Source organism: Moschus berezovskii, chromosome 2, assembly GCF_049115385.1.
Source record: "Moschus berezovskii isolate FMDL1 chromosome 2, NW_MosBer_1.0, whole genome shotgun sequence".
In the NCBI taxonomy this organism is placed as follows: domain Eukaryota; kingdom Metazoa; phylum Chordata; class Mammalia; order Artiodactyla; family Moschidae; genus Moschus; species Moschus berezovskii.
In genome coordinates this window covers 75,800,768-75,813,983 of record NC_142461.1, presented here as the reverse complement: position 1 = coordinate 75,813,983, position 13,216 = coordinate 75,800,768, and the positions used below count along the sequence as shown (strand labels likewise).

General features: G+C 39.1%; 1 protein-coding gene across 1 annotated transcript in view; it reads right to left on the bottom strand.

Moving 5' to 3' along the window:
• The window catches only part of UBXN4 (UBX domain protein 4), a 31,194-nt gene extending 18,152 nt beyond the window's left edge, over positions 1 to 13,042 (bottom strand). The window contains exons 1-5 of the mRNA XM_055397574.2: positions 12,810 to 13,042; positions 6,185 to 6,287; positions 2,378 to 2,406; positions 1,596 to 1,714; positions 804 to 978 (exon numbers count right to left, since the gene is read on the bottom strand). Of these exons, the coding sequence (XP_055253549.1) occupies positions 804 to 978; positions 1,596 to 1,714; positions 2,378 to 2,406; positions 6,185 to 6,287; positions 12,810 to 12,891 (508 nt within the window). The 5' untranslated portion in view covers positions 12,892 to 13,042. The remainder of the gene's footprint in view (positions 1 to 803; positions 979 to 1,595; positions 1,715 to 2,377; positions 2,407 to 6,184; positions 6,288 to 12,809) is intronic.
• Positions 13,043 to 13,216: the final 174 nt, after the last annotated feature.

Below are 13,216 nucleotides of genomic sequence, written 5' to 3'. Positions count from 1 at the left end.
TGTGCACCTGCCCTCTAGAGCCCATGAGCTGCAACTGCTGAAGTCCACATGCCCTAGAGCCCGTGCTCTGCAATAAGAGCAGCCACTGCAATAAGAAGCCTGTGCACTACAACTAAAGGGTAGCCCCGGCTCACAACTAGAGAAAGCCTGTGAGCAGCAATGAAGACCCAATGCAGCCAAAAATAAATACAAGAAAAAAATAATATTCTGGCTTTGTATCTAACCCTACATTACCTGATACAAAGCTATATTATACAAAACAACTCTGATTGTACATGATTCTTCAAATACTGTATTGAATTTCTCTCTGCCTTTTCTTTCAACCCCTCTGCAGTCACAACTCATTGCTACAAGCTCTATTTTACAATTAACTTTTAATTCTAATTTTAAAAGTGCAAATACAATTCTCTTAAATGTGTACAGTACTCTATAGGCTAACAAAAATAATTCCAAATACATCAGTTCATTTGGACCTTTCAAAATCCTCTGGCTGAGAAGAGATTTACAAAACTGATGAGTATCATAATGACAGTATCATAATGACATAGCACAGTAGCAGAAATTACTACTATCAGCTGTTCTGGACTGTTACCTATTTGGGTTTGAACAAGGACATAGTCACTGACTTTATCTCCTTTGGCCACTAAATGACAAACACATGCATATAAAACTGTCCATAAATTTTAAATTAAGTGAATATGAAGGAGAAAAATACAGTATTTTTATTTTTAAAAACATTAATCCACAGTCTTCAAAGTGAAGTAGAGTGTTTAGTGTACCCAAAAGGGTACACTAAAAATTACCTGTTGCAGAATCTGATTTTGTATCAGAAGTGGATGGCGTCTCACAGAGCTCTACATTTCCGGACTGACAGTTTTCAGAAGTGTTGTTATGTTCAAATGAGGCAGATGGAGTAGAGACTGAACCTTCTGATTGGCTTCCATTTGCCAATGATGCTTCACCTTTTAATGAATGCATCTATGGAGAAAAAAACACTGATTTTAATTACAGATAAGAATCTAAATTTACCATGGTATATGAGACCAAAAATGAGGAAGTCAATCTGTACTCCACAGAAGTGAGAAGTACTGAACCTTCCAAGTAAATCAATCTAAAATGTATAGTCCTAAACATGACATAATCACATTATGGAATTCCACAGCAAGGTGACAAGAGCATTAAAAGATTTTTAAAGCACACTGATGATTTTTCTTAAAATGAGAATTCAATTAGCCATATGTCCAAAGTGGATGAAGTGAGAAATTGAGTAAGATCCATAAAACAAGGCAAGCAATATAATGTTAAGGACCTTAATATGAGAGCAATACTCTCTTGTAACAAAGTAATAGTGACTACATTGTGTGGTTGGGTGACAGAGGAAAAGGGAAGGGAGAATAAGAACTCACTCATGTATAGGCACCTCTAACTTCATAAAGTGGTTTTGAAAATCAGCCCAGAAAGACAGTATTTACTACCTTTTAACAGCATGGCTAGTTCCTGAATATTCAGAGTGACTCCAAAAATATTCCAATGTCAAGTTCTTGACAGATCATTTTCCAATGTTTATACAAAGAACTAGTTCTGTTCCTTCTCACCTGCCGGACTTTGTGGATTCTGGTAACAAGTTCATCTGCAGAAATACTTCCTGCTATTACTTCCAAAGGAATTCCACTGTCTCCAATAAAAAAACTGGATGGAACACACACTACAGGATCTGCACAGTGTTATCAAGTCTAACAACTTATGAGAAACAAGGGAATAATTTTATTAAACACTACTGATAAAAAAAAGCAAAATAACCTTTGTGAATTTCACAGTAAGTTAACCTGTTCACAAAATAATTTCAACTAGTTTATCACTATTCCTGCAGTACATGTGATACATGAATTATGGTTTATTTCTATTGCATATATATAAGTGAAAAACACTCATTACATTCCCCTCATCATGACTTTTATATCTATCTTATCACTTGCCAGCTACTTCTATTAAATAACATTCCCACTGCATCATATTGCTTTCCAGCTATAGTAATAGCAATTTTAAAAAGCTCCCCAAGGGGACTTCCCTGGCAATCCAGTGGTTAAGACTCTGTACTCCCACTCCAGAGGGCATGGATCCCATCCCTGGGATCCCTGGTTGCAGGATCCCACATGCTGCACCTGACAAAAAAAAAAACACCACAACAAACTCCCCATGACCCCATTTGATACAGTGCACTGTTAGTAATATAAAGTTTCCATAAACAAGAATGCATCAGTTCCTAAATAAAAACAAATAATTTCTAATTGTCATGCATCAACCAAAAGAAAGGTAAATCCTCAAGCAATATTCATATATATATATATATACAACTGATTCTTCATGGAAAGGATACAGATCTGTGAAAATTGTAGGCAGGCTTCACTGTAAAACAAAATCAAACAAAAAATCACTAGATGAATGTAAGTACATCCCAAATACTGAATTGCTTTTATAAAAATGTACTGTACCAATTACAAGTATTTTTCTGAAACTACAAGTTTCTATCATAGCTATCAAATGAAAGGGGAAAAATGTATTCCTTATCTCATAGACCATTTTGGGTTTGTTTTATAATTTTCAAATTAGAGACACTTGCTCTTGCAAACCACAAACTACTGGTCAGATGTGGTACCTAAAAATCACCTTAGTATCTGCCATGCTGCTTCCTCAGCAGCATGTGTTTCTGAATACAATACTGTAGCTTGTAATAAAAAGATATTAATACCTATGAATTACTTGTGCAAGTGATAATGCAATACTTTGTAATACAAAAGGACTCAAAACAACCTAAATATCCACCAGTTAAAAACTGATGAGTGCTAGTAAAGTCATGCTAAAAATTCTCCAAGCTAGGCTTCAGCAATATGTAAATCATGAACTTCCAGATGTTCAAGCAGGTTTTAGAAAAGGCAGAGGAACCAGAGATCAAATTGCCAACATCCGCTGGATCCTGGAGAAAGTTTAACTGTGTGGATCACAATAAACTGTGGAAAATTCTGAAAGAGATGGGAATACCAGACCACCTGACCTGCCTCTTGAGAAACCTGTATGCAGGTCAGGAAGCAACAGTTAGAACATGGAACAACAGACTGGTTCCAAATAGGAAAAGGAGTATGTCAAGGTTGTATATTGTCACCCTGCTTATTTAACTTATATGCAGAGTACATCATGAGGAACGCTGGGCTGGAAGAAGCACAAGCTAGAATCAAGATTGCCGGGAGAAATATCAATAACCTCAGATATGCATATGACACCACCCTTATGGCAGAAAGTGAAGAGGAACTCAAAAGTCTCTTGATGAAAGTGAAAGAGGAGAGTGAAAAGGTTGGCTTGAGGCTGAACATTCAGAAAACGAAGATCATGGCATCTGGTCCCATCACTTCATGGGAAATAGATGGGGAAACAGTAGAAACGGTGTCAGACTTTATTTTTTTGGGCTCCAAAATCACTGCAGATGCTGACTGCAGCCATGAAATTAAAAGACACTTACTCCTTGGAAGGAAAGTTATGACCAGCCTAGATAGCATATTAAAAAGCAGAGACACTTTGTCAACCAAGGTCCGACTAGTCAAGGCTATGGTTTTTCCCGTGGTCATGTATGGATGTGAGAGTTGGACTGTAAAGAAAGCTGATCGCCAAAGAATTGATGCTTTTGAACTGTGGTGCTGAAGAAGACTCTTGAGAGTCCCTTGGACTGCAAGGAGATCCAACCAGTCCATTCTAAAGGAGATCAATCCTGGGTGTTCATTGGAAGGACTTATGCTAAAGCTGAAACTGCAATACTTTGGCCACCTCATGCGACGAGTTGACTCACTGGAAAAGACTCTGATGCTGGGAGGGATTGGGGGTAGGAGGAGACGGGGACGACAGAGAATGAGATGGCTGGATGGCATCACCGACTCGATGGACTTGAGTGTGAGTGAACTCCGGGAGTTGGTGATGGACAGGGTGGCCTGGCGTGCTGTGGTTCATGGCGTCGCGGAGAGTCAGACACGACTGAGCGACTGAACTGAAATGAACTAACTGAACTGAACAAAAACTGATGAATCACACAATTATAAAGAGGAAAAAGAAAAAGAAGTATGTCAAACTACTATCATTTTTGTAAAAAAAAAAAAAAAAAAGGGAAGAGGAAAACAATGGTATTCTCTTGATTTGGTTTCCTCCAAAGAGTGGGTTAGGGACAGGGATGGGAGAGAGAGAATTTATAACATGAATAAAAGACATTGATAAATGTAAAGGAGTAATTCCAAGAACCAAATTAATGCTTCAAAGAACCAGAAATTTGCTTTGTCTTTTTCCGAATCTGAGACACGATTATAATAAAACATCTGAAAATGTAAAAGAAAAATATTATCAAGAATCCTACTTTCTCAGCTATAACCACTGGAAACTTCTGATACATTTCCTAACAATCTATTTTCAATGCAAGATACCTCCATAAATAAAAATACACTAACGTGTGCCTAGAATGTTAGCTTTATTATTATATAATAAATTAAATTTACTTTTTATAATTTAAAAGACATACTAGATCCCATCCGGCTGTCCATAATGAAACAACCATCAACCAACACTATACACAAGCACTCCTGAATCTGCTAATAGAAATTTGTTTTTAGGAATGCTAGATACATCAGTCAATTGCAACAATTCTGAGATTCTCATTTCTTCCACATTCTCAACAAACCCCTACATGCCTCCTGCTATTACTGACTCTAAAAGGTGCTTCTGGAAGAGAATGGGCAATATCAATGAAATGACAGACTCTTTTAAAAAAAAAAAATTATAGCTCAATAAATGTATAGTTCAGTAACTATTATGAAGCAGACTGTACTATGATTTGCTGCATGTTTTATAAATGAAGAAAAAATTTTTAATAAAAGTTTACAAACTTACAGGTAAATTTCTATTTTAATGTTGACAGTAATTTTCATTTTGATATTATCAATACCAAAAGAACAGAAATACCACTTTAAAATTGCCAGTATTTCCAGGCATTCATCATTGATGGCTGTGGCTAACATCATAAAGACAAACAACAGAGCATTATGTACCCTGTCGTAGAAGAATGGAAGGCATACCACCATCGAAGAAGTAGTCTTAAGTGGGAAAAAAAAACCTGAATCCAACTGTCAATTTACAGAAAATGGAGGACAGAATAATATACTAAATGACACTGACAGGACTACAAGGAACAAAACCTATACTGTAGGAAACTATGTAACAAATCACCTGGATTCTCAAAAAAACAGACTGCAAAGAGAAAGACAAAGAGGGAGATCCAGAAGAGAAGCCTCCAGAGAAAAAGGGACCTCACAGAGATCAACGCATCACAATGTGTAGATCTTTATGGATCCTGAACCAAACGGTAATAAATTAAATAATAAAACCCGACGAAACAACTGAAAATGTAAACACTTGGTAGATATTTTATATTATTAAGATGAATTTTTGAAGTATTATGTTAAAAAATTGAGAATTCTTATCTTTCAGAGACATACCAAAATATTGACAGATGAAATGATATGATGACTGAGATTTATTTCAAAATTATATGGGATGAGTTGAAATGGATGGGGTTGAAATGGGTGGGGGAAAAGATGAAACAAGGCTAACCAAGAGGTTAGCTGTCAAAGTAGTTGACAAGGTGGGGGGCAGGGTTCATTACACTACTCAAACACTTTTGTGTATGCTTGAAATTTTCCACCACACACACACAAATTTTAATGGGAGAAGAGGGATACATTCACAAATGAAACAGACTTGTGGTTATCAGGTACTATGATGTGCCTATAAATGCTCTCATTTTTACTGAATGACTCCATTTTCAAAAACAGGATCCAAAAGAGTGATTATAACCTTTCAGCGATATTTAATATATTATTTACAAATACTTCCACAAGTTTTTAGAATCTGAGGATCACAGTTCCTTTGCATTATTGGTGTATATCACAAAGCTGCTTGGTAGACCAAGAATTTATCAGTTTTTCTATAAGATATAAGGAGAAATTTGAAAAATGGCAATCAGAATATAAGCCCTTAACATGCCTTAGACAAAAATCAACATTCTTACAGTCCAAGAGTATAAATCATAAATTACAATCAGAGACCATGGTTAAATTTTTTTTTTAATTGCAAGAGTAAAGCATAAACAAACCTTTTGGTATCGATTTTAATAGCAACAAAACTGTTTGAAGATGCTTCTGTCACTTTCTCATCTTCCCAACTTGCAGCCATTTGTGTAGACTGCTCATCATCACCTGTAAAACATGTCAAGCATTCTTATAGCATAAGGCCAGTATCTGCTGATTCTTTCCCTGTAAATCTGGAACTTGTAAACCCACAAATACTATTTTCTACCAAATTTGAAAACTGAATTTTTCCATAAATGAAGTGACTGATAACATTAAAAAAAAAAGTAGTGAAAAAGAAAATATTGGTATTTTAGGTTATACAAAGTGTTTCTAAATGAAGACATCCAAATTATGATGCAAATATTATCACAATAATTAGAAGTCATGGGCAGAAATGTGTTATTTTGGCTTTTGTACATATGATTTTAGAAAACAAAGGTACAATACTTTTCCTTTATGTAATATCTTTCTATTGAGTTTAATGTCCTCCACACACACACCACTTATTCTCCAGAATCCCTCCAAGGTAGACAGAAGCCAGGTGTGATTATGTTTGCAGTTTTGCACCTGCCTTTTGTTAGAGGTATGCCAATTATAAAAGGTCTGCTGATCCAAAACTAATCTATGGTGATAGAATTGAGCATGCATGCATGCTACCTTGGTGGAGGTACTACTGATTGAGAAAGAGGATGAAGGGAGCCTCCAGGGTCTTGGAAATGTTTATATATGTGTGTGTGTGTGTATATATATATATATATATATATTTGATTAACAATGTTGTGTCAGTTTCAGGTGTACAGCAAAGTTTTTCAATTATACATATACCTGTACCTATTCTTTTTCCCATTTAGGTTATTATTGAAAACTGAGCAGAGTTCCCTGTGCTATACAGTAGGTTCTTATTGGTTGTCTATTTTAAATACAGTAGTGCATATACATGTCAATCCCAATCTATCCCTACCCACCCTTCCCTCCTCGCCCCCCTGGTTACCATAAATTCATTTTCTGTTTATTTCTATTTTGTAATTAAATTCATTTGTATCATTTTTTTTAGATTCCACGTAAGTGATGTCATATGATAGGAAACGTTTATCTCGTACGCAAGTGTATTCATCTGGAAAAATTCATCTAGCTGTTCACTGAATATATTTTACTTAATATACCGTATGCAATACCTCAGTGTCAAAATATTTTAAAAATTACACCCATCAAGAGATTATTTCCATTTTAGACCTGTAACATCTAGATTTTGGCATAACCATTTATTGATGGGCAAAGGGAAACTTACCAGAGTTAAAGTCACTGAAAAATATTTCTAAGGTTAGCAGAGCTATGTTTTCAGATCACACTTTTTGCTTTACAAAAATGAGATCTTTCTATACCTACTCTTTTGTAAGTTGCTTTCTTCCCATGTGTGTTCCCCTTCCTCAATTTAATCTACCCTTAGTCTTCTCCCTCTCAGTTATCTGATATTGATAACACCATCCTTTCAGTTCTCAGACCCAAAAGTTTAGTTATTTTTGCCTTCAGTTGATGCTATCTCCAAAATATATCTGGACTATAACTGTGTCATAACACTGTCACTGCTACCACCCTGACTTAAGCTATCATATTCTCACATAATGATTACAATAGCCTCCTAACTGGTCTCCCTGCTCAGTCTACTCTTAACGTAGCATCTTTCCTTTAAAAAGTCACATCAGGGAATTCCCTGGCGGTCCAGTAGTCAGGACTCGGCACTTTCACTGCAGGGGCACAGGTTTGAGCCCTGGTTGGGAACTAAGATCCCACAAGCCACAAAGCACAGCAAAAATAAAATTACATACTTCAGATGTTTCCAAAGCTTCCTCATTTCCCACTTTCTTTTCTGTAATACTTATAACCTTCTAATAGACTATTTTACTTATTATCACGTTTACTGTTTGCTGTCTGTCTCCTTCCACTAGAACTCATGCCCCATGAGTGCAAGAATTGTTTTCCTTCTTATTTACCGATATAACTCAAACACCTACAACAGAATCTAGCATATAGTAAATACTTGGGAGTACAGCAGGCTCTCAATAAGTATTTTGTAGAAAGAATAACTAAATTTCTGGTATAGAATCTTGGCATGTCTACAAAACTTGACTAATGCTACACGGTTGAAAACATCTTTTGTGAAATGAGATTCAGGAATATTCAGTAATAAGGGGCTTGAGAACTATGGCCATGGAAAAGTAGACAGGGATAGAATGCATGCACAGACCAAGACCAAAAGAATGTGCATTAGCAGACACCTAGATGTTGAAGTAGCAGACAGGAAAACTATCATTTCCCATGAGATCATTCTGAGCATATCTTCAAACACTATGGGGTGACAAGAGATGCAAAATTCCAAGTAAATGACAAGATTATCAACCTAGAAAATAGCTACAAAGGAAAATCCTTAATACACTTAGAGAAGGCTGTGAGGTGTAAGGGATTATTTTTATTCATTCTTTCTTTCATACATTCACTATTTTACTTCACATTTATATTGTGCTAGGCACTGTGCTAACTAAATATAAAACAAATGAGATAGCATATGCCCTCAGAGGAGCTTATAATTTAAAAAAAGTACTTTTTTGGTAAACTATAATTATGGTAAGAAACGCTGTGAAAAAACAGACCCCTTTAGATTGGTCAGGGAAGCCCTCTCTGAGGTGATAATTAAGGTAAGACCTAAAGGAAGAAAGAGGTAAACCATGCCACAAGCCAGAAAAGTTCACTAAGCAGAAGGAGTTTCTGTGGAGGGAAAGGGCTGTACGGTGAGGAGTGTTGTGAACACTAGGTACCAGGGAACAAGATGAGACTGAAGAGTTGAGTCCAAAGATGACTGCCATGCTTGGGTTTATCCAACTGGATATAAGGTGGTGCCATTTACTTAGCAGCAGAATACCAGGAAGTGAGGAACAGATTCAAGCAGTAATACTTTCAGGCTTGAGAGTCCTGTGAGGCATCCAAATGGGGATGGCAAGTAGGCAGCTGGGAGGATAGACCTGCCACTTCTGAAGCTGATGTTCTTCACTCCCTCACCCAAGCTGTACGATGCAGATAGCTTCTCAAGGGCTCCATCTCCACTAGCGATGTCTGCTCATGATTCAGCGGAGGGCAGCAACAGCTGCCTGACCAACAGAGATGTAAGACTGAATGGAATTACACAACAAGAGTTACCTTAGCTCTACTGGGTGAGATTTTTAATTGCCAACTTTGGTATCTTTCTTATTTTTAATCAAATTATGAACTATGCTGTGGAGTTAGATGGGCCAAAGATTTCAGGAGAAAACATTACATTCTTGGTATCAGCAGTATCCAAAAGTAAAGCCACTTAAAAAGAGCAGCACAAACTCAGAAGCAGTTGTAGACCCTACAACGAGGAATTTCAACAGAGAAAAACTCAACTGTTCTAAACCCAAATGGCTTTTTAGTCTGTTTTAACAAACAAACAAAAAAGGCATTAAATAGCATTGGTCAAGATTTTAGCCAACTAGACCAGTGTTTAGTTGTCTAGTCAGTGACAAGAAACCTCTGCTTCAGAATGCTTCTCAAATTATTGCACATTCCCAAGAAAAGAATCAAAACCTGTTTCAGTTTTATTGCTTTCAATTTACACACCTATAATACTTTGAAAATAGTTGTTTGACTTAACTAGTAGTAACCTCTCCAGTCTAACATTAATCCCACATATTCTTTAATTCATCCATGAAAATTTCACTAAAATATAAACAATCTGCCTAAAATGTTTCCCACTTGAGTGGCTATATGAACCAAAGTATACATTTATGACCACTCCTTCCAACTATAAAGCTATCCTTTTAAATTTTCCAGTGGGTTGGCACATTACTGTCAGGGTCTCAGATCTAAGAAAATCATGAGTTCTGATTTTTGTAAGCATGCCAAGATTCTATACCAGAAATTTACTTATTCATTCTACAAAATACTTATTGAGAGCCTGCTGTACTCCAAGTATTACTATATGATAGATTCTGTTGTAGGTGTTTGAGTTATATCAGTAAATAATCATGAGTTCTGTATTCTTCAAAGTCAAGAATAAAGATCTAGGGACTTCCCTGGTGGTCCAGTGACTAAGACTCCACACTCCCAATCCAGGGGGCCCAGGTTCGATCCCTGGTCAGGGAACTAGAGCCCACATACCGCAACTAAAGAATCTGCATGCCACAACTAAATAAATACATTTAATAAAAAAAGAATAAAGGTCTAAACAACCTATAAGTGTTAAAATTTCATGACTGCACTGTCTACACACTCTACCCAATCATGGAGACTAAATTCCTAAAATTCTAGAAAAACTAACAGTATTTGAATGGGTCAAGGGATGTGGAAGTGACTCCTTCCACAGACTGCTAAGAGTCCTCCTGCAAACATTCAACAGTCACCGATATTCTAAAAACATATGGTACATTATACATGCTCAGCAGAAAAACTTAAATTGAAGAAGGTACATATTATACATAGACACAAAGCCCCAAAGACCTATAACTTTATTTTTCTATTGTAATAATTAGTGCTACTGTTTCCAAATGGGTTTCTAAATGTTTGTTAATTAAACCTTGCATTTCTTTCAAATTAACAGGTTAGTCCAAGAGTGCCTTCAAGGAACTTTGGACACTGATCAAATGTGCTTTCTGTTTAAAAATATGACTACTGGGGACTTCCCTGGCAGGCCAGTGGTGAAAAGTTCCTCCTGTCCTTTTCCAATGCAGAGGTGAGGGCTGGACCCCTGATCACAGAACAGAAAGGTTGGAACAAACTCTAAAACGACCTAAGGTCTGTCTGTACAACAGTTGTTTTTTTCTCTGGAGAAACAAAAAAGACAATTTTTTGGAAGCTGATAAAAAAAAAATCTGTCAAGAAAAGATATAGATTCCTTTTGTCATACTGGTGTATGTCACTTAGCCGCTGTGGACCTAAGTTTCCTAATCGATAAAATGGGCATGATAAACCCTGTTCTACAAACGTCCAGGATCAATTAAGAGTATATGTGAAAAACACAACTTAAAATGGTGTTACAACGATTACTGCACTCTTAATGAGCATATTCAGGATCATTAGTTTTCCTTTCCCTTTTCTTATGATTTTATTTATCTACGGCAGTGCTGAGTTTTCCTTGCTGCTCTGGGCTCAGGCTTCTTTTCTTTTCCTGGAGAGTGGAGGCGGCTCTCTAGTTGCAATGCATAAGCTTCTCCTTGGGTGACTTCTCTTATTGACCAGCACGGGCTCCTAGGCCGGGGCGGGGGGGGGGGGGGACGGGGGGGGGGCAGCTTAAGTAGCTGCGGGGAGTGTGCTCAGTAGTTGTGGCCCGTGGGCTTAATTGCTCCGTGACATGTGGGATCTTTCACTATCAAGGACTGAACTTGTGTCTCCAGCACTGGCAGGCAGATTCTCTACCACTGAGCCACCTGGGAAGCCCTTCCTTTCCTTTTTAATCCACTTATTTTCTTACAGGTTTACAGCAGTTATATGTGAAATATAACTCTAAAAAAACAGCATAAAAGAATCTGAACTACTCTAGCTCTTCTAATTAACAGCAATGAGTTAACATTTTACCATAATGTAAAACAATTCAAAATTTCAAATTTAATGTTGTGAAACTCATATTTCAGCAACTTGCTCTTCACTACAGTGCATAAAGCTATAGAGTTATTACCGAGCCTTCCAAGCCTTAGCTAATAATGAACAAACCGTTATTAAACACAAATAGTTGAAATAATGCACCTCAAATTAACGGTAGTCGCAAATACTAATTCGGTTCAGGTAATGAGGATCAGCAAAACTTCACAGAGGCACAAGTGTACTGTAAATCTAGAGGACTGCACTAATAAAATACGGAGCAAAATAACCCAGAGCAACACAGAATAGATGAGTTAGCACACATTCTAAAACTGTATCTATGATACTAGGAAGACAAAAGAATCAATGCTTGTGGGTCTACTTCTAAACAAACGGTTAAAAAACAATCCACTTGCAAATTATTTCATATTAGATTCTCCACTCCTATGGCATTTAAAAAAATATATAGACCTCAAAAGTTTACGTTTCAGGAACACACGAAAGCCAGTAACAGTGAATATCAGGTGGTTTCTCTTTGTGGATTACCGATGACACAGCTTTCTTCCTGAAAGTCCACAACTAATTACAAGCAAAACTGTCTGTCTTAGGGCCCGTCTCTCTCCTCACCTACACACTAACTATACGGGAGTTAAAGTCTCTCCAAGTGGGTCTCTCCCAAGTGGAGCACTCCGTCGGGGGCGCCAGGAGGCGACGGTGGGGTCTGCGGGTGCCAACTCCGCAGGCGGCGCGGAGTCAGGCTCGACAGCAAGCAGGGCGGCTAGGGCCTGCTCGACCCGTCCCCTCGCCCCGCACAGCGGAGACGGCGGGGCTCCGCGCGTTCGGGGGGCGAGGCCGGGACCGTGCCTCCCGCAGTGGGGCCGGGAAAAGCGAGCGGTGGGGGCCAGGCCAGGTGTACTCCAAACGGACGGGGCAGGCGCTGAGGCGCCAGGGACTGGCAGCCGGGCCTCTCGGCGCCCGGAGGAAAGGCTGGGGGCCCCTGGGTTGGAGGTAGGCCGGAGGGGGTGTCCCTGCCACATCTCGGGCCCTCGCTTCCTTCACCTGCCACGAACACCACGAAGACCGCGCCGCTCCTCTTGGCCGACGCGATGGCGGCCGGAATGGCGCCCTGAAACCACAGCATCGCTGCCCTCGGGCCGAGGCGCTTGCTCGGTGTGTTGTCGCCGCGGTCCCAGAGTCGGCCCCGCCCTCTCCGTCGCCTGGCTCCGTGGCCCCCGCAGCCCCAGCGGCTCCGCACCCCGCCTCCGGCTCCGCACAGGCGCGTAAGCCCGTCAGCGGCCCACTGGACGCGCGCAAGCGCGCAGGAGTGGCGCACCCCGAGACACGTGACGCCACACGTCGGCGTAAGTGCGCGCCCCCGTGCCTTGTCTCGTTGGCAAGTCGGAGCATGCGCGCGCCCGCGAGGCCGCAAAGCGCTGCAGTCACGGAATTGGGAGGAGGCGGAGGGA